The following is a 20,565-nucleotide window of genomic DNA, read 5'->3' as shown; positions in this document are numbered from 1 at the left end:
GAAGCTTCTCCCGGTTCTTAAACTCCATTCTCTGGAAGACTCGAAAAACGACGTGAGGTTATCCCTTTTAAAATCATTTTGCGTTCTTAAAAAGGACCTTCATTTTATAAACCTATTCTGCCAAGGTTCGATCGTTCGATCAAGGTCTATCGTTTCGCGACCTCGCTCTTGAACTCACTTCTTCTGTTTTTCTTGGCAGTCTTCTAATCACGACTAAGTGATAAGATTGGAGTAGTCGTTAATAGACTTCGATTCCGGGTGGGATTGCGGGGGGAATTGCAGGTGAAATCTCGGCAATCCCGCGGGGCCGTTCGAAGCGCGATCGAACGGGGAGGCCCCGCCGAGGGTGGACCCCGCGGCCATGCGCAGTGGGAGCGGCGCGGCGCGACACCTGCCTCGGAGACGTCGCGCCGCCGCCAGTCGATCCAGTTCCGGAGGTTTCCTCGGGGCCGACCCACCGACCGACGACGGCTGCGGAACATGCGCCGCGGCTCGTCCGGTCTTGTCCGGAGGTCGCGCGCGCCGAGGCGGACCCCCTGGTGAATCCCTCGGTCCAAGGAGCGGTCCAAGGAGCGGTCCAACGAGCGCGAGAATGTAGCCGCAGGCCCGGAACGCGGAGACACCCTCCCAAGGAGTTCGGAAGATGGCCAGCACGCCGACCGGCATCGAGAACCAGATCGACAGTTTCCTGGAGCAGTTCAGGCGCGGCGCATCTCGCGCCATGGACGACTCCCACCGGTCCAGCTATCACGCCAGCAACAGCCTGAGCCTGAGCCGCAGCCGCAGCGACAACCTGGACCTGGACCTCCTCGAAGTCGGTGAGTCCGAGAGGTCCGGAGAGGAGGGGAACGGTAAGGACACAGGTCGGGACCGCGACCCGCAACCTCGCCGGACGCCACTTTGTTTATTTGCCGTTCGTCTCATCTTGTCACGCTTCTTCCTCCCTTTTAGAAATCCCCCGTTACCTTGGTGTCCCGGGTATAGAATTTACCGTGGTAACCGGTGAGGACGGGACGGACGTTGCGCGCCAAAAAGGTGAAAAGGAGCCAAGGCGTTCCTGGACGAGGGAAAATTTGGTTTTGGTACCCTAGTGGATGACAAAATTCCTGGTATCGGTGCACGAGGTGACGCAGTACGTGACTTAGGATTACAAAGTTTATTTTGTCGAGTTACTTTCTGTATTTCAAACGTATTGCCGTTTGTTTACAGTTACCTTAGAGAGTGAGAGAGGCGTTTTAACAGTCGAGGGGAATTATGCCGTTAATGGCACGTGCTCGCTAACACGAGGCATTGGGAGGTGCACGGGGTAAAACGCGTCCTTGGGGGCGAGAAGAAGAATCGCGAGCGAAACAACGGATCTCCTCCCGGTCGCTTTAACGGCGAGAAGTCCTCCGAGCGTAATGGACGATTTTCAAAAGGTTCCCCGAAGTTCAAAGGGACTCCTTCCCGGGGGACGGAATTCCGGGGAAAAATGCCGCGAGTACATGTATATTTCTTAATCGCGGCGACGAGTGCTCGCTTAATTACGCTCCGCGCAAAATGGCCGCTGAGGGCGCATGCCCCTCTTCGGAGCAACCCTTGATTACCGCTTTACGTAAGCTCCTTTGACGGGCAACGGTGCGTGATATATCCAGCACGCCTTGATGCAACGAGCCCGCCGTGTCTTGCGAGAATTAATTCCCCCGATTTCTTTCTCTACTCGCCGCATTTTCCCGATAAAACTGCGCGCCCTCCTGGCCGCGACGTTACGTCAACGAGGGATTCGCGCTAGATTTTAGAAATAAACGTTCCCCCCGCGGGGGAAATGCGATAAGTTTGACGGACAATGTGAATTCGTAACCACTCGAGTATGCGAGACATTCTTAGGGGATTGATTACTAGCCGTTAAAGTACGTCACGCGACCGGTGAGGTATAGCGGCCCGTTGTATAATATTGCTCGGTGACGCTTCACTCGTTAAGTTTTCTCGTATTTGGACCCGATTCGACGATTCTGCACTGACTTCCAATACGGAACCGATAACCCTGAGTACGATAACGCAAGCCAATTGAATCGATACGAGGTTGAAAATGACCCCGCGTATTTACTGCAACGGTTATTAGCGGCAATTATCTTCTTCTTCTTACGCTGTACTTTAAGCCGATTGGAGTCTCTACCGCTACGCGAGAAGGCGATATCAGTATCTTCTTTTTTTCTTTTTCAACATTTCGAGAGTCCGTGCCGTTAAAAAGAATTTGAATAATTGAGCGATAATTCAAATTAACACACTTCACCGAGTGCTCCGAAGATTCGCGGTCGAAACTTGTAATCGACTCTTCGTTCCCGTTATATCCTCGATTCCACCGAAAGTTTCGAGTTTCGACATACGCTATGCCGTCTCTCTGCACGCTTGGTACAAACCGTTACGATCATCGGCGGCTTCCACTCGGGAAGCGTGCATTTAAATAGCGATTAGGGAACGCTTTAAATCCGGAATCCGATATTCTAGAAATCGACGTGGACGCCGCGGGTCTTCCTCGTGAGCGCGAGTCACGTGCAGCCTCTTAAAGCCAATCGCGTTACGGAATCAGTGGCATCGGCCAATCGCGTCGCGCTCTAACGAAAACCACCCTCGATCGAACGAAACGATTAAATGACACGGTGAATTTTGGAGCAACGGTAATGAATCATTATTATTACCGAGTGGAGAACGTTTTAAGTTTGCGGGATAAAAGTGGCAATGCCTCGAAATCCGTTTGTTCAAAAAAGGACACCAAGGCGCGTGGTCATGCGCAGGGTCGTAGTCACGTGTACGCTCCTCGCTAGCCACCGCTAGCCGCGCCGAGGGACGCTCCTGATTGGTCGGCGCGGACCGCCCGTCCGCCAATGGTGGCGCGCCTGGCGCGTCCAACGGCCAATCGCGTCGCGGCGCTAGATAGTCGTCGGTTTCGCTGCATGTCACGCGACGCCAGACGCCAGACGACGCAAGACGACGGCCGCCGCGCGTCACGCGTGAACGTGTTTTATCGATCAAATGGACTGAAATAGAGTTCCGAGTGCGTGTCTCGGCAGTGCGAAACGAGACGCGCGATTTCTCTCGCATGAGTGTACTCGCGGAGTGACAAAGTGAAAACGAGTTACGTCCGGTGCGTCCCGACGCCGGCACCCGCCTCGATATGATACTCCGCCGGAAATCCCCGCACAGCTGCAATTGTCCTTGCCACCAGCACTGCTCGACGAAATGCACAGGTGCGTCGGCGGGCTAATGAATTTTAAGGCTAAGCGTCTTCAGGCCGATCGATTTTGCCGACGCGGCGAAACGTCGAAGGGCGCGCACGTTGTTGGACACGTTCGAGGCGCAACGGCTTTCTCGAGGGGTGATAAAACGACTATCGATTGACGCCAAGTGCATCTGCCGACGAAATACAACCCTCCGCGAAATATTCAACCGCTACGTTAAGTTTATGCCAGCACTGGCCTTGCGTTCCCTCCTGACGTAATGTTTTTGTTTCGGCCATTTTTGGGAACGTCTTTTGAAATCGAGATAAAGGTGACATTTGTTCCTCTTATTTCACTTTAATGGTATACATATGCTTAATTACTTATTAGCATGCTTGTGTTAATTTGGAAGTAGATATCGGATGTAAGGAGGTCAGGATTCATAATTGCAAATGCCAAGATACTCCGTTTATTACCTTGGCTTTTAAGATTTTCCTTGTGTAGGAAAAGCTCTGCCTTTATTCGCCGGGAGTTCCTGCAAAGTCCTTGCAATTGCACTCGGTATCGAGTCGGTCTTCTGTCCCGTTAGCTCTTCACCCGTGCGATTCATAGAAGGTCCCAGTAGTAATAATTAGCGGAGGCACCGTTGCTGCCAAGCTGTTGGAATTTAAAATTACACGTGGGTAGATATCCACTCCGAGCAGAGTCGAAGAGGTTATAGGCGACTTGAGCTCTTTTCACCCTTCCTCTTTGGCGAACCTCGGATGGGCGCAATTAACCTCAAAGGAAGACTGTTTGCTGGCTCGTTCCGCGTGAAACAGGAAATGTCTTGCCTTTGTACGTATATTTCCCCCATGGGAAGTCTTCGGCCGACGCGTTTCTTCCACCGGTCGGGGCGCGAGAAAACCAGAGGAAACCTATTTCAGGAAACGGGGGTATAAATACTCGTCCATTCCCTTTCGGGGTGGACGGATTTGGAGTGTGTTTACCTCGGTGCATGCGGTGCATGCGGCATCGGTCGCGCCCCTCTTTCGAATTTCAGGAGCGTGTCTACGCATGTCAGTCGATAATCCCGTCGACGAGTCGACAACTCCGCTGATGAAAGTTATTTTCTAATTTATGTCAAAATCCTAACCTTAGTTTGAGACTTTATCTGGGTTGGATATTATTTACCTTTTTAATCTTTGAGCGGGGTTGATGGATGCCTTTCGCCAGGGTCGTCGGACCGGTCTAGGGGCAGGTTTCCCACCTCGAGCTTGGGTCCGGATTCCCCTAGGCACGGCGCTGCGCCTTCCTCCCCCACCACACCCCACCACTCCGCGACTCTGGATTACGACCGCCATATCGCAACGCGTCCCACCTCGGGTATTCTACCTATTAATCCGGAAATTCGCCGATTCGCGGCACGCGAACACTCGCGGTTGTCAATTCAGTGATCAGTGATCATGGTGTGACCGTTTTTACAAGGGATTCTCGACAGCACGGGCTCGAAAGTGGTAAGTGAAGTGCGATCAATTATGCCCCCGTAAAGACGAAAGTTGTCCGGCCGACATGATAGCCAGCGACTTTCGACCTTGCTGCACCCCCGTTCCTTGTTGCCTCGTATCTCTGCTCTACTACCGCAACATCGAAGAATAGCTCGCGTGTAAATGGAGATGTCTCTTTGTTTAGTTTTTTCGATCTGTCGCCGAGATCCCCCGGATCTTCGAGTGATGACTTGCCTGCGAAAAGCGGGAGCGTTTTTTGACTAACCTCCTCTGGCTACTGTTCCTGCTTTTCCTGGTGCCTGGGAAAAGTCGGTGCATTCAAAAGGAAAATGAAAGTTGTTTGGGTAATGAGATGGTTGTTGAGATGTCGAGGCAGCTGGAGACTTATAGTTTTTGCTGAACATTTTTTTTAACACTGGATGTAAACATTTGATGGAATTTGGGGTGCGAGGCACAGCTTGTTCGTTCCAGATATTTAGAAAGTGGTCGATTGAAATTTATTGTTTTTCCGTAGATGGAGGTGACTGCTGCCGAAAGAGAAGCGAGCGAAGTGCTGCATGCGCTGTTGGCCGTCGAAAGGCTGAAGCCTGGAGATAGGACTTTTGTCGATGAAAACAATGCAAGAAATTTTATACCTTTATTAATCATTTTTCTAGACATCGATAAATGTATGTACATTTTTCTTTTATGTTTGAATGACAATGACGAAGCGTTGTTATTGATTTTAGAAAATACTACAAGTTTCGAAGTTGGCCTCGATGGAACACGTATCTATGGCCTTGAAGAATCAAAGCTGCGCCGACATGACGGATAGCGAGAATCCAGAGGATGAATTTCTTGTTCCTGGTTTTGACAACGACGATTTGTCAAGTGTCATTAAGCCAGAAGTGAAGGTAAAATTATTTTGCCAGCGAGTGTTTTAATTGATTTTCTTAATACATCGATGTGGTTTCAGTTGGTGATAGGAGAATCACACTTGGACGCAAAGGCTTCTGGCAGAAAAAAAAATTTAAGCAAGTTGAAAGTGAAGAAAAATAAAATGTTAGGTGAATCGAGCTATGACCCGACAAAATTGGAAGACAGCCCCTCCCAAGTTTTGGAGCGCTTTAAACGAGGTTGCGAGTGCCAAGACGATCAGTGTTTCAAAGGGTTAAACCCAGAGACGGTTTATCGCCATAGATTAAATATCGCAGAATTGACAAAGGCAGAGCACGATATGTACTTGATGGGTGTCACAATGGCTTGTCTGACGAATCCTTATCAAACGGCCAGGCACACCGAACGACGCAGATTACGGGCGCAATACGTGTACCAAGGACGAAGAGTTTGTCTGGATGCGTTTCTCTACCTGGAGAATTGCACACATTATCAGATCAAAAGAATAAGGAAACATCTAATCACTCACGGCGTGACGCCACGTGTGCACGGTAATCATGGAAAGGTTCCGCACAATACTTTTTCCTTGGACATTTACAAAATTGCCACCGAGTTTTTAAAAAGCTTCATCAAGCAACAGGAGGTTAAACAGAAGAAGGATACGAAGAACGGACCTTTGCACCTCCCTCCGGACATTACTCGAAAGACTGTTCACGATTTGTATGCCGAGTATTGCAAACGATTATCTCCTGACCCAAAGATTATGGGATATTCCACTTTTAGGAGGTTTATGAAGGTTCAGTTCCCACAAGTCAAATTTCCAAAGCTCGAATTCGTAGTTAGAGCACAGAGTACGCAGAATCAGAACAATTTGAAAGCCGAGTCTGATAAAGTAACAAATGATGCGCCACTTGAGTCAACTCAGCTCGTTACAGAAAGTGGTGACTTAGTGCCCCTTGTTATCACGAGTGAATCCGTCGAACAAAGTGGAACATACTTTTTAACGCCGGTCAACAAATTGCAAGAAGGTCTCAGTTATCAGTTGACACCCAGTGGTCTTCTAGTCAATAGAACTGGAATGCCCGTGACGGTGACAAATCTCAATCCAATGTAACGAAGAAAAACTCAGTGGCTCATCCCCAAACCTGGAACATTTTTGCATTTGATAAATCTTTCCTCACGTCTGCAGGCTTGATAAGTTTGCGTGCATTGTGAGTTTCGATAAAGTGTCCGAACTGCAGTGAATTTTCTCATCTATATCGTGACACCCTAGTGACGAGTGATGGAGGAAACCAATAGATTATCCTTTTATGCCAAGTTCTTGTGTTCAAATTAGGTATTTTCAAGCGTAGAATTATTAAGTTAACGTCGTTAAGTTCAAAATTAAGACTTATAGTCGGAGTCACTCTCTGCTCCATTTATTATCGTAGGTCCGATATGAAGTTTTAGAGTACAAAGGCGTACTTTTGGTAGCAGCCATACCACTACGTGTTAACAAGGCACTAGTCCGATGCAAATCATTTCAATTAATTAGACTTGATTTGCCATGCCACTGGCCTGGTGTCGATGAATTTTGTAAGATATAAAATTAAACATAAAACGTCTAGTATTACGGACAGGTCGATGGACCTAATCGTTTAAAATAAGGTAGAGACACAGGTCGAAAAAACATGATTTCCTTGCCTTTGTTCGCAAACTCGTACCAATCATCTCGCTATCATACTCCAGAATTTTATTTTTCTCGTATAGTGATATCTTAAATTTAGGATATTTTCCTAAAAGTTCCCCACGATGGGGACCTGTGCACTTTTTGTGATACTTAGATGTAACGCTCGTTGAAGTCCGGTATGATATAAGACATACGTATATATTTATAATTTGATAAGGTATACTTACTGTGTCAAGATTATCTAGCGTGTTTAGTAATGTTGTAAGTAGTCGAGCTTTCGTCGTTCAGCATCTGTAGTATCGTAAGTCCGATGAAATGTTATTTTTAAAAACGTAATACAATTTTGTACGAAGCAAGTAGTTCGTTCACTCGTACTCGACGTCAGGAAATGCCGTCGTGGAAGGGGTAGCACACATTTATCCCGATTATACGGCTAAACGGGTGCTAATTCGTCCACATTAACATGAACCATCTGGCCGGCCTAGCGAGCCAATAGCGGAACAGGGTGGGAATTATTTAACGAGAGCGTTTAATGAGCTCTCATTATTATCCACTCCGTCAATGTCAGCTGGTGTCTGGGGATCTAATTTTCTAATTTTCTAATTTTTTTTAAAGCCCATCATCCCGCTCTCCTCCCGACACCCTTGAAATAACGTGGGAACCGATTACCTCGCAATTGGAAGAAATTCATTAAGTGTCTCCAAAAAACGGCGAAAGTAGAATAATAGCAGTAGCCGCAGTTGGCACGAAATTGGTAGATGAAAACGCCCGCTGACTTTGAAATTACCAGAGTAGAAGTTAAGAGCCTCGTCCGACACGGCGATTATCCCGTTAGTATAGAAAGTCCCAGGGGGATTGAATGGTTCGAGATGTCCATATACATCCTTTAGAGGCCGTAAATTTTCAGCAGGTAAACACGTCGGCTCGCAAACCACTCCGTCGTGATTGCTCCACTCCGACCGATACAGGAGTGAGAGTGCCATAACGCCGTAACGAGGCCCAGGAATTCGCATAAAACGCCCTTCACGAGGGAATTCGGACTAGAAACCTCGAGTAGGCCGTTAAACGGGTTCAACTCGTCTCGTCATTTAAATCATAGTCAATAAAGACCATTAAAATTAATATTAATCATTGTCGCGATTAAACTAAGGTCAGTGGCCTTACACGAAGCCTTAAAATATTCCTCATATTTGTCGTATTCCAGACATGCAACTCGAGCTCAATTAACGCCAGTGCCTCTCGTTACGAGGGTGAGTGCCCCTTGCGAGTGCGCATAAATTACCCGCTCCTTCGATCTCTCTTCGTGGCGAAATTTCTGGATATAGAACGGAAAGTGCCTAAATGCGCCCCTGTAATGCCGAGTCAGATGCAAGGGGAATCGAAGGAGGGATTGAGAGCCCCTTAATTTACAGTTACATCGGCGATATCGCCGGTAAAACAGGGAACTGTTTCAGGTGGATGGAATCGGCAAGGTCACCCGAGTGCAACCTCGGATCAGGCACTCACCTTCGGTCCGCCGTTGCGGTATGCACCGGCCGCGCATTGCATAAGAGAACCTCCGACTGGATGCGTTGCGCGCCCTTTAGGTTCTATAAATCACCGAAATAGTTGGCTCTTTGAAGCGAACCGTGTAAAAAAAATATATATCATAACGTAAATGGTGCTCTCGAAGCGTCGCAACGCTGCTGGCCGGGGAAGTGCGGGGTGAACTGATATTTTTTAACGTTAGTTCCCGTTAGGCATAATCTCGTGCTTTTTTACCGAGGTGGATTGTCTCGATTTCAGAAGATGTGGAGAGCATGACCGGGGAGATCGAGAACGGCGACTTGGCGGTCCGAGACGTTGCGGATCTCCTCCAACCGCAGTATGCCATCATCACCGGTAAGACCGTCTTTTTGATCAATTTTTAAATAGTACGCGTAATCAAGATTCGTCGTATGACATTAACCGGAAGTATCGAAACCCCGGGAGGATCGCGATTTTTGAAAATGTGCAATAAATGGCGCCACGCCGGTGAAATATCGAACGGCGAGTAATCGCCGAGGCAATTACCCAAGGATCGTTATTTGAACACGCTCGTTTCGAGCACGTTAATGCCCCTGAATAGCGAATGCGTTAACTTCTCGGCCATTGACGTGCGTAATTTTGTCGCTCCCGCGACCAGACGAAATAAGACGTTTCGTCCTTCCTTGCTCTGTCGTTTGGTAATTTCTTGGAGAAAAGGGGACTCCGGGAAATCTTCGGTTTTCCATGAGCTCGATGGCTGGCCTTATTCGAGAAAAATCCGAAACGTGAGTGAAAACTCACTTGTCAGTCCGGTCTCAGCGACCGATGCAGCTCCGATGCAGCCCAGCGGCGAGAGTTATGGGCCTTACGGGGTGTACATATTGAATTTTCTCACGACTTATTGCGAGCGAGACTTTTCTTTATTCGTAAAAATTTGAAACGCGAATGAAAACTCGTATTATCGGTCATCGGACCGGGACGAGCTACCTCGCGGTGAGATTGCGGGCTCTTCGGGGTGTGCAGAATTTTTTCACGACTTATCCACGACGACCAGAGGAGAAATTTGGGAAACGGGACGCGGAGGAGAAGAGGCGATAATACGATTAAAAATTCTTGAGAATAAGACGTCGGTCGAGTGGGAAGCCAAGACGAGCGTCCTCGACTTGGCGACACCTTTTTCGCGGCGTGCCGGGCGAAAATCGCTCGCATAAGTCGTTATAACGGAACAAGAAATTCATTCGAAGGTGGAGAAGCAAGATACGTACCCTCCGTGCGAGCGTAATAGTCGGAGAGCGCAAGTTTTTACCGTGGGAAGTTACTTTCCTCGTCCCGAGTGAAGTGGCACGCCGGCCTCCGTAATTAACCGCAAAAAGACACCGGAGAGCCTTACAGAGGATTTAATTATTACCGCAGAGAATTCCCTCGGGTTGTTACGCGGCCAAATTAAGTTTCCTCGCATTCGGCTCGGATGATAATTAAGCATTATTATCCCGGATAACGAGAAGAGGGACCGAGGGACTCCCCTGGCTATTTTTCCGATTCCAGGCGGCAAGACCAGAGAGGGATGTCCCGTAATCACGTTTCCCGATAATGGCAACTTCCACAATCTGACCGATCTCGACTACCAACGTCTCATGCTCTATCTCACCTCTGTGCCAACGTAAGTACGTTATCACATAAATTAATTAAGGATCCATCGTTACATTTTCCCCATTTCCTTCCAGCTTGCAGGAAGCCGACTTGGGGTTTCACCTGATAATCGATCGCAGGACCGACAGGTGGAATTCCGTGAAGACCGTTCTTTTGAAAATTTCCGTAAGTCCTTGCCGGTTCCGTGGACCGTCCGAAAGCGATCTAGATCCGTGGCTGGATGACCTTTTTTTTTATTATCTTTTTTTATTTGCCGTGGCTAATGCTCTTTAGGGAGTCAACCTTGCTCCTGTTTTCAGGCGTTCTTTCCTGGCTTGGTACACGTGGCATACGTCTTGCGTCCGGCCGGTTTTTTGCAGAAAGCTATATCGGAAGTCTCCTACAAGCTCTTCCGAGAGGAGTTCAAGTTCAGGGTTATCGTTCTGGCGAATGTCGGCGAACTCTACGACTTCGTAGACAAGGACCAGCTGACCGAGCAACTTGGCGGTGACTTGCCTTACTGCCATCACACATGGATACAAAACAGGATCGTACGTAATTCCTTTATCACTTTGCCCCGTTAACTGGAGCTACGATTTTTTTTTCTCTCCTTTGTCTTTCCTTTTCTCTTTTGGCGGCTTCTGACCGACATGTTTGCAGAGCTTGGAGAAATTCTCCTCGATGACCCAGGACGTGTCGCTCGCCCTCGACTCGTTTACGAGGCGCTTAGCCGAGGTGGAGTTTCCTAATAATACCATCGCTACCACCACGTTACTGAATCAACAACAATCGGAGTACAACGAGTTGAAGGAGGAAATCCTCAGCGCTGCCAGACACGGCGAAGCATTACTGGATAGCGTAAGACAATTGACCGGCAAAGGGACTGCGGATCGTCTGGGGAACGTCGCCTCGGTCGAAAGGTCCGCGACTTTCGAGGCTCCCTCGTTTTTAACGTCCTACCTTTCAGGTGTTACGAAAGGGTCATCCGTATACATGGAAACGTCAAGATATTTAGAAAACTTTCCTCCAAACTGGGCGCACCGAATCATTTGAAACTTTACGTGATTACGGAGGCCCTAAGGAAAAACGCGGTGCTGATGAAATTTCATTAAAAAAAATATATATATGTCCTTGGTTCTAATCTGGGATAAATCAAAGGAAAGTTTTATAAACATTTTGACGTTTTCACATATATAGAATTGTAACTTTCGTAATATTTTAATGCACTCTGTGGGTAATGACCGAGATTTTGTACTCTGCAGGTTGCTCGTGCAGTTGGAGGAAACCGAGCGTACTTTCGACTTGTTCTGGTCGCATCATAGTTCTCGACTGAGGCACTGCTTGGCTCTGCGGCAGTTCGAGCAGGATTTCCGGGAACTGCAGGCGATCTTGGACCAGCACCTGAAGACCGTGGAAGAGATGACCGAAGTGGGCGAGACTCCGATCCGAGTCGATCAGCTGATCAGGGACACCTCGACTTTCCAGAGAATCTGCAGGGTAAGGGCTCTCTCGACTCGACTCCTCGACATGAAACACTACCCGAAACACGTTAACGAGAGAATTGAAACTGACAAGGATTTTTGAAGGAGATTTCGTGAGAAGCGATCGTTACCTCGAAGAGGACAGTTGATAAAAAAAAAAAAGAGAAAAAATGGCGTTGGACATTGTTTAGATGGTAGTGGTATGTTTAAGACACGGAGCACCCTTAGCATCGTCGACTGTCGTTCAAACCAGTTTTTCCCTGTGGTTGGAGAGCGCAAATTTATTAAGTGACGGTATATGTCGATACGTTTACGTCGTACGAAATCCTGGTTTGAATATCCCTGCAAGCGGTAACATACACAATGCACATCATGCACATTGTTACTTTGCACCGCTTTCCTCATTTTCTCGATAGTCCTATTTGTTGCATACGATGTGGATTTGGGTCTTGGTAAGCAGTCCACTTATCAAAATTCATGTATTCTCTTCTAGCCGTTAAGGTTCCATCGAACTAACTGTGATTATTTCATTTCGGTATTCCTCAATTATGTGGTTATCTCTGTATGATTTATTTCAACTGAGAGTAATCGGACATCTAACTCTGTCGACTTTCGATAGAACGTGCTCTAAGCTATATCCTTGTTTAAGTAGAGATAGGTGGTTCGGTACGTTCATGTAAATGAAATATGAATGTCAGAAGTACACTTGAAAATAAGGATTTAGTTTAAGTCCACTGTCGGCATGTTATTAAATGCGAATGAATATACCATTTTATTTCGCGTCTTGCACTGCACGATAGATAGCGTACACGATGCTCGGGAAATTGCACTTCGGCGTTTCAATCGGACTCCACAATTTCGATCCTAAGCTGGTCGCGAAGGTTTACCGGGAAGTGCAGTTACCTGGAGTAGTTCATCCTTCCGCAAACGAAAGAATTGACATCGTGCAATTATAGGGAGATATCGATCGAGCCGAGGAGGTGATCTCTGCTGGGCAACAATTATTGTCGGGGCGTCATCAATGTCCGGCAGAAGTTGTCGAGCCAAAATGTGCCGAATTACAGAGGGTCTGTACCATCCTCAGCCAACGATTGGAGAGGAGATTGCATACCTTGACGAAGTGCAGAGAACTGATGGAACGAATCGACAAGGTGAGATCGATCGATAAGCGATCCTTGATTCAATAATTAATTCTCGTCTTCGTATTTGTATAGGCGAATGCGTGGTGTACTCGAGGCGTGGAATTACTCGCAGCCCAGAACAGTACGACACCTCCGGATCAGGCACTGCAAGAGCTCCAGGAGTTGATAGAAGCCGCGGAAGAGTTCCACCACCCAAGATGTATTTTCCAAGATTCCATAATGCCGGAGACGAAAGCTCTAGTGACTCAGGTAAAGAGAAATTATTTTAAGACATTTTCTTTACCCGAAACAAGAGAACAAAGCGACTCGGAGACGCGTCTACGGCAGGTTTCACGTCCCGTCGAAGTCCGTCGAAGTCGTGCAATAGTTTTCGGGGTTTTCGCTAGGTCCTGCAAAGAATAGAGGATGTGTCCTTGATGTGCGACAAACGAATCATGGCACTGAAGCAGCAGCTGCTGAAACCAGCGAGGCCTGTTCAGACTGTGACACCGGAACCGGCCAAGCCGATACAACCACCACCGCAAATGGTGAAACCGGGAAAGATCCTCAAAAAGGCTAACACCATGCCGAAGGTACCTCGAATATCGTACATTCGCTTGAAACCTAAAACCTCCGATGATTCATGGTGTAATCCTTCGGAGCGGCGTCGTCGATGATTGATTTTTTAATTACGTTCAAGATGGAGATGAGTCCAATCGAGGGGGAGACTTCGTCGCCGGAAAGCGAACCTCGTGACGTGGAGGCTTTGCGGCTGAAACGCGGCCACGTTTTGGCAGAGCTCATCGAAACGGAGCGCATCTATGTAGCGGAGCTTGGCTCGATAATTAAAGGGTATAAGGCAGAGATAACGAACGAGGCGATGGCCCACCTGATACCAGCCGCCTTGGTCGGGAAAGCGGACGTGCTCTTTGGAAATCTCGAGGACATATATTTGTTCCACGGAGAGACCTTCCTGAGGGACCTCGAGAATTGCATCTCCAACACCGAGCTGGTGGCCTTGTGCTTCGTTCAAAGGGTAAAATAATTATATGCCGTGTATAGACGCGTGTCAAAACTTTGTACGTTAATGCCAAAGGTCTAAGTGGTGCTGATTTCCCCGTAACACCTTCCAGCGAGAAATATTCTTCAGGCTGTATAGCTTCTACTGTCAGAATATCCAGAGATCGGAGAGACTGCGCGAACAGATCCAAAACGAGCCGCAATTTCTCGCCGCTTGCCAGCAGAGATTAGGCCATAAACTACCGCTCGCTGCTTACCTTCTGAAACCCGTTCAACGTATCACAAAGTACCAATTACTTCTCAAAGATCTCCTGAAATACAGCGACGAGCCGTCGTGTTGCACGGAACTGCAGGAAGCACTGGAGTGCATGCTTGTCGTTTTAAAGTGTGTTAACGATAGCATGCATCAGACCGCAATTACTGGTTTTGGGGTGAGTGAGGGAAAAAATAAATACATCGTTTATGGAATAAGTAAACAAATATTCCTTAACGTCGCTTTTATTTTTACAGGGAGATCTAAGTGCTCAGGGGGAACTCTTACTACAAGGTTCCTTCAGCGTGTGGAGCAGCAGCAAACGCGAACGTCTGCTGAGACTGAAGCCGTCTCAGCGTCACATTTTCTTGTACGAGAAAGCCTTCATATTTTGTAAACACAGCAAACCGCAAGCGCACAACAAGGCGACCTATCACTTTAAGAGATACCTGAAGGTCCGTCCACGCTCGTAAAAAATAGTTAAAAATAATTTGAAATAGGTTAAGGTTCCCCGATTTCCACGCGACCTTTTATTTTACAGATGTCGCAGATCGGCTTGACCGAATCCGTGAAAGGAGACGCGAGGAGGTTCGAAATCTGGCTGCAAGGACGAGCAGAGGTCCACACGATCCAGGCGCCCAGTATCGACGTTAAGCAGTCCTGGGTTCGCCAGATCAAAGGGGTCCTGATGTCTCAGCTAGCAGAGCTGAAGGGAAAGCAGAACACCGCTCTTGGAAAGTCCAATCACAAGTACGTGGTCGGGATCGCCGGGTAACTTTCTAACTCGGAGACTTCTAACCTTGTATGCAAATACATCTATACGACCTGCTGCAGTGAATTGTAACGCTTTTACAGGCCCCTCCGGCAGACTATCTCATGGGAAGCACAAAGTGGTATTTCAGGCTCGCTGCGTACACTATCCGTGGACGGCAACAGCGTTATTTCGCACATCAGCGATATCTCTCAGTCGACCGAGGACGACGTGGCGTGGAGCTCCGAGAACAGCAACACGGATGACGAGGACGCCTTTGGGGAGAATCCTGGACCTGCTCCTGTAGGATTTCATAGTTTGGATCTGTACGCTCCTGTTTTTCTCCGGGATTTTATGCATATGGGTAACTCTTCTACAGGGTGGCAGATATCTCGCACTGGCTGATTACTGTGCGGTGGGCCAGTCCGAGGTGACGATGCGCGAAGGGGACAACCTGGAACTCCTGAAGGTAGGGTGTGCAGGTTGGTGGTTCGTCAAGCTCGTAGGAAGCAACGTCGAAGGATGGGCACCTGCCGCTTACCTGGAGCCGATGAGTCGAAAAACGTCCCGCAGTTCGCAGTCCGTTAACAGCCAAGAGGCCATGTGAAACAGGCGTTTAACACACTAGGATCACCTGGTGTGTTAGACCTGCCTCGTCGTCGATCATTTCCGTCTCTTCGAGCTCTGCAGGGACTCGTCTCGGTGAGCGTCCCAGTTTGTCAACAGTGCAAGAAGATTCGAGAGCTAAAAGCACGACACATCCTGATGCTCTCTGAAGCACTTTTTCTCGGCGTGAGTTCTGTGAATTGTCGAAAGACTACTTTGAAGTCGAGGACTGACACGATAACGCTAGCTAGTGCGCTAGAGGAGAGACTATTTACGGTTTCTCAAACTCGATGGAGCTTTCTTCGAGATGCAAGATTAGAGGCTGCAGACCAATATGTCCTGGTTTGAAGACGAGGTTGATGACCGGAAGGACCATGGAAATCTCTCCTACTAATGTCCACCCAGGTCTGGACGATGTCTTCTTCCCTGCGAAGGAAAACGACCAAGACCCAAAAACTGGGTGAGCTTTATGCCGAAAACACGCACCCAATAAAAGGAACCGCTGGAAACTCAGGTTGACGGTGAATTGTACAATCTTTAGAACGTTACACTCCATGAGGTCGCATTTAACGGTGCAGTATGAGTTTTAGCGGTAACGCGATGAACCTGAGCTTCGAGGCAACCCAGGGTGTCATTTTTTGATCGAGCTCAATATTAAAGAAGAAAAAAGACAGCTCACTGAATTTACTGGGTAAATATTGCTCGCGTTGATAACTTTTTATTACATTTGAGGCCCGGTTTTGGAGGTCACTGTATGCAAATCTACGCATTTCTCTCGGGCGCGAAGAACGTCTTCGATCTCTGAAAATGAGCGTTCATCGCGCGACTCTGTTTTCGGAAATTTCCGCAAGCGGACGCTTGATCAAACTCCGAATTAGGTATCGGTCATATTGCCACTTTAGGAGTTAAGGGATAAACCAGAAAAAACCATCGCGTTGTTCGACCAAATAGCTTGGCGACAGTGCATACTTTGCCTGTAAGCTTAAACCATTAATCGTCTAAGAGGGCGTCCGGACGTGGAAAGATATTCCGCGTTCTCGCGTCCGCGATTTTTAAAACATACACAGCTAACACCAAGTATTATGCAATACATTACATTAACGAGTAAATTGTAACGCGGTCGAGAACTTTCTATATAATAACATAGCGTACAGTGAGAATAGAGGAAACAATTCCACTCTTAGCTGATCGCATGATGTATCGGTGTCACGAGGATATCGGATAATCGCGGTACCTAAGCAAGTCGCGTTTCGTGCATATACAATTGTCCCGCAATGACAAACACTAGAGACGTTTTTTTAACGTTACGTGTAGGGTATTTTAAGTTAGTTAATACGGCCAGGTTTAAATCGTTATTTTGCGGTGGCCATCCCGAGGTGTCGCCATGTAAGCCGTGTCAATTGGCGGAAATAATATTCGGTGTTTCAAGCATTTTATCGAACAATTTATGATTCAACTAAAAGACATAACGCACTTAAGTTGTCGAGATAAATTAATGTCTTGCGAATCGCTTGTTTTCTAGTACTTGCCAGATGACGGAACAACGCATTAACGAACTGCCAGTTTTATGACATTCTAAACAGAAACTCCACGGAAATTTCTTAGGGTAACGTCCACATTTTTGTACAGGAAGTGTTTGTCAAGTTGCAATATCTGGGAGCGGTGAAAATGCTCAGCATTGAAATGTTTCTTTTTAGTCGTAAACTTAGGAGTCGAGGATTTTCTTCACGATGTGTGTATACAATAAATCCGAAAAATAATCAACGACGAGGATAAAATTAATATGATGATTAAATTATCATATTAATGGTAAATTTTTCCCGTTCAGTGATTTATTTGATTGGGAAAGGTAGCGTCTGTTTAATATTTTTCAAATGTCCAGTTTTGATTAATCTGAGCTTGCGTCGTCTTGTTCTCCGGCTTGAGGAAATAATTATGCAAATTCATCCATCTCGGATTATCGAGTAGACTTTTAATACGAGCGAAAAGGACGACGATTAAATATCCGGGATACTTTTAGTCAGCGTACACGTATATAGACAATAATCTTGTCCACCGTTAAACGATATTACTCTCAACTCTTGGAATTTTGTGCAGGAGCAGCAGCAGTTTGTAACGTTGATCCTAGAAAAGAAAAAAAAGAGAAAAAGACCGCCACACTTCCCTCAGAGAAGGCGCAAATAGAAGGAATTTTCTGCAGTCAAAGTCACGCCGATGCAAACTAACAATTTCGACAGAATTACATTACACGCCCGATGTAGAAATTAGGGCTTGGAAAGGTTTAAACAACGTCGATTCGTTTGCGAGCTCGAGCGTAATTCGATTCGCGGCTAAAGCTGATTAATAATCAAATAAAGGTTCCTTTTTGTCGTTCCTCGGGGAGAGAGAGAGAGAGAGAAAGAGAGAAATTGTAGATTCTATTTTTACACGTGAAAACGCGCCAGAGTGATTGCCGAAAAAACACTTCTATTTGTAGCCCACCTATGCAAACGACGACTCGTAGAATTTCCGAAATCCTCCTTAAGGAGGAAACTCGTTTCTTGAATTTAGGTGCGCTCGCGATTGAATTAAGGACCACTGACAGAAAACGATCTAAATGTTCGACCGAATAAAAGAAAAAAACAAAAAATTACCGGTTAGTTAGACCAGGTATTGTAATCGCGTGAGATATAGAAACTCGACATTTCGGGGATTACCTTTAGACCCTTAAATTCGAAATGTCATGTCTCGGGAAAGATGCGAAGTGCCACGTAGAGATAACTTGTAAAACATAGTTAGTGCCTTGTGTAAATATCACCTGCCGTCAAAATCACCGATTCGGATCTTTTCCGTATGGATAGAAATTAGACATTTTTGAGACTCCTTTTCGTCGGTAATCGCGATTTCGGACGCCACCTTTTGTAGAGAGATGTTTCCTTTTTCCGGCAATTGCTCCGTTTTCTGTGAATGGTCCTGAATCGCCGTTTTTAATGGCGCTGGATATGAGAATATACCAATCGGTAATCGCGGGACAAACCTTCTTACGCGGATCCTCGGATAATTACCGAGTTTGCAGTTAAATTCTTGCACGTCAGCGCGCCATTAGCATAGCTACGTGTTCATAGTACTTTACTTAGAATTAATTAATATCTAACATATTCCGACTTGCGTTGGGGGAGGACGCGCGCGTTAAGAGTAGTTAAGGATCTGTACATGAAACGTGAAAATCACTCCTTCGGGATGAGAGGAGGACTCCTTGAGCCCCTCGATTTCCTCTCGCGTTTTATTTTTTGGAGCGCATTTACGTGTAAATCCTTGTAAATCCTTTACAGAGGCAAATCGGAGGTAGTCCACTCGTAGATTAGAGCGATAGAGGGGTTGAAACGATTGAAACGGACGACAAGATCGTTCGCGTCTCGTCCACGTTTCCGGTTCCGAGTTTCGAGGGTACGGTTAAACTGTATTAGTGCTTCCCTTCTTTTTCCTAAAGGAACGACGAAAGCGATGGATATTTATTTTCTGCAATCTCTCCGTGAGGACGTGCGGTCGCGATACAGATGTACTAGGTGTATATTAACTTTCTAGTCCCTCCTACGAGGACGGCGGCGCTTTTCCGGGGGATCTTCACCTACTCGTAGGTCGGCCCTTAAGGGAGTCGTCCTCTTTTCGAATCTCTGCTTGGTCTGGCTTAGATTCTTCCTCCCACTTTGGAGATTTTGTAAATTTCTAATCATTCGGGAACGGCGTCTAGGCGTGAGATAGCGACGTTTAGGATATTTGCCCATTAAGGAGAATATTTATACCCTAAGAGGAGACCTTAGTTGCAAATGATCGATTCGTAGGGAGTGTCGGAGAGAGTTTCTTCTCAACTTCTGTCCCGAAGTCGCTTCACTTTGCGGGGTAATCGGTTTCCATTTGCGACTATTTATACGCGCGATTACCTGTAAGAGATCGGTAGTAATCGTCGACTCGGCTACCGACTCAAGGCGACGAGCAGGCGATGGACTTCCCGATGAGGATAAAGTCTTTCCTGTGTATCGAAATCGAAGGCAAGAATGTTTAAAGAGATTTTTTATCGGCGTTCACTCGAGCCCCCTTGGGTCGGGAACCTGGTGGATGTTGAAAAGGAGGAAGAAACGCGTTATAACTATTAAGACGGCTAGATATAATTTATTGTAGATATCCTAGTACAAAGGAGATTGTTTTTTGATAGATTTATATTATTTATACGGCATGGCAGGCGATATGTTCGTTGATTGTATATACATATGTACCGTCTATTGTATTTTGTACGTTGACTGGGTCATTCGTTGTCGTCGAAACCAGTTGCCTTTGGAGTCGTATCGTACTTTCATCCGTTTGATTCGACTTTGCGCACGTCCTGCATAGACTCGCGGTTAATGGACAGAGCCAGGCGTATACCATTGTCAATGGGAAATTGTTTAGCCCGGATTTGTCGGCGAGCGAACGGCTATTGGGATCGTCCACGAAAGCCACAGCCTTCTTTCGACACTCGAAGCAATCCCCTTTCTGACACCGGTCAGTTCTTTCTTCGCGATTGGCTTATCCGAATCTACGGTCGACGTTTCGTCCTTACCGGTCTTGAAACGTCTAAAAAATCATAGAGAGGAAACTGAGCGCTCCCGTCAAGGGGAGATCAAACCGGAGGGAGAGAAACGCACCGTATGGCTTTAAACATTTGGAGGGACTCTTTTTGTATGGATTTTATCTACAGGACTCGTTTTACAGGGAGAAAGAGGGAAATTGTAACCGATTCTCGCGATTAAAAATGTCCACCGTGGAGAGGGTTCACCAAACGCGAAGGAGAGACTCTCCGGCGCGAAACGTTCAGAAGGATGTGATAATTTGTTGAATATAATTATGCAAAATGCATTAGACACGTTATTTCGTGAGCCCCTCCGAAGGGGAGTCTCTTGTAATTGTTACAGGGGTAAGACATGGCTTTGTAAATAAAGGATTACAGAATTAC

The 20,565-nt window shown here is 46.9% G+C and overlaps 3 protein-coding genes across 10 annotated transcripts; 2 read left to right on the top strand and 1 right to left on the bottom strand.

Annotated features, from left to right (window-relative positions):
• Positions 1 to 457: 457 nt before the first annotated feature.
• LOC105698620 (guanine nucleotide exchange factor DBS) lies at positions 458 to 20,564 on the top strand. Of its 6 annotated transcripts, XM_012423005.1 has the most exons (18): positions 733 to 818; positions 952 to 1,132; positions 1,210 to 1,418; positions 9,015 to 9,110; positions 10,281 to 10,395; positions 10,460 to 10,550; positions 10,685 to 10,915; positions 11,025 to 11,284; positions 11,627 to 11,861; positions 12,802 to 12,996; positions 13,060 to 13,236; positions 13,374 to 13,559; positions 13,667 to 14,002; positions 14,100 to 14,417; positions 14,497 to 14,694; positions 14,781 to 15,010; positions 15,095 to 15,293; positions 15,370 to 20,564. In XM_012423005.1, exons 4-18 carry the CDS (start codon positions 9,029 to 9,031, stop codon positions 15,595 to 15,597), a joined length of 3,081 nt encoding a protein of 1,026 aa, XP_012278428.1. In that variant the 5' UTR covers positions 733 to 818; positions 952 to 1,132; positions 1,210 to 1,418; positions 9,015 to 9,028; the 3' UTR covers positions 15,598 to 20,564. The 6 variants fall into 6 exon arrangements, with proteins under 6 accessions (XP_012278425.1, XP_012278426.1, XP_012278428.1 ...); XM_012423006.1 differs by lacking the exon at positions 1,210 to 1,418; XM_012423002.2 differs by lacking the exons at positions 952 to 1,132; positions 1,210 to 1,418 and having other exon boundaries at positions 458 to 818.
• LOC105698622 lies at positions 3,251 to 4,540 on the bottom strand. Its single transcript, XM_012423012.2, has 4 exons — positions 4,371 to 4,540; positions 4,187 to 4,292; positions 3,957 to 4,114; positions 3,251 to 3,854 (listed from the first exon to the last, which is right to left on the bottom strand). The coding sequence occupies exons 1-4, from the start codon at positions 4,538 to 4,540 to the stop codon at positions 3,791 to 3,793; spliced, it is 498 nt and encodes a 165-aa protein (XP_012278435.1). The 3' UTR covers positions 3,251 to 3,790.
• Positions 4,526 to 8,096, top strand: LOC105698621. Of its 3 annotated transcripts, none has more exons than XM_012423008.2 (4): positions 4,526 to 4,693; positions 5,199 to 5,303; positions 5,413 to 5,577; positions 5,640 to 7,567. In XM_012423008.2, exons 2-4 carry the CDS (start codon positions 5,199 to 5,201, stop codon positions 6,672 to 6,674), a joined length of 1,305 nt encoding a protein of 434 aa, XP_012278431.1. In that variant the 5' UTR covers positions 4,526 to 4,693; the 3' UTR covers positions 6,675 to 7,567. The 3 variants fall into 3 exon arrangements, with proteins under 3 accessions (XP_012278431.1, XP_012278430.1, XP_012278434.1); XM_012423007.2 differs by lacking the exon at positions 4,526 to 4,693 and adding an exon at positions 4,999 to 5,028 and having other exon boundaries at positions 5,640 to 7,569; XM_012423011.2 differs by lacking the exon at positions 4,526 to 4,693 and having other exon boundaries at positions 5,272 to 5,352; positions 5,640 to 8,096.
• Position 20,565: the final 1 nt, after the last annotated feature.

Source organism: Orussus abietinus, unplaced genomic scaffold (assembly GCF_000612105.2).
Source record: "Orussus abietinus isolate OABI.00-Male unplaced genomic scaffold, Oabi_2.0 scaffold31, whole genome shotgun sequence".
NCBI lineage: Eukaryota > Metazoa > Arthropoda > Insecta > Hymenoptera > Orussidae > Orussus > Orussus abietinus.
Note: the sequence above shows the minus strand (reverse complement) of the source record. Positions and strands in the feature narration are given on the sequence as shown.

Excerpts from the sequence above, each read along its gene's own strand:
- LOC105698622 (XM_012423012.2), bottom strand. The coding sequence starts at position 4,540 with ATGGCGGTCGTAATCCAGAGTCGCGGAGTGGTGGGGTGTGGTGGGGGA. Across the intron at positions 4,293-4,370 it reads CCCGCTCAAAGATTAAAAAG|CGGAGTTGTCGACTCGTCGA; the intron begins GTAAATAATATC and ends AACTTTCATCAG. Across the intron at positions 4,115-4,186 it reads CATGCACCGCATGCACCGAG|GTTTCCTCTGGTTTTCTCGC; the intron begins GTAAACACACTC and ends TTCCTGAAATAG.
- LOC105698620 (XM_012423002.2), top strand. The coding sequence starts at position 644 with ATGGCCAGCACGCCGACCGGCATCGAGAACCAGATCGACAGTTTCCTG. Across the intron at positions 10,916-11,024 it reads CATGGATACAAAACAGGATC|AGCTTGGAGAAATTCTCCTC; the intron begins GTACGTAATTCC and ends ACATGTTTGCAG. Across the intron at positions 13,560-13,666 it reads AGGCTAACACCATGCCGAAG|ATGGAGATGAGTCCAATCGA; the intron begins GTACCTCGAATA and ends ATTACGTTCAAG.
- LOC105698621 (XM_012423007.2), top strand. Across the intron at positions 5,304-5,412 it reads CTTTTGTCGATGAAAACAAT|AAAATACTACAAGTTTCGAA; the intron begins GCAAGAAATTTT and ends TATTGATTTTAG. Across the intron at positions 5,578-5,639 it reads TCATTAAGCCAGAAGTGAAG|TTGGTGATAGGAGAATCACA; the intron begins GTAAAATTATTT and ends ATGTGGTTTCAG.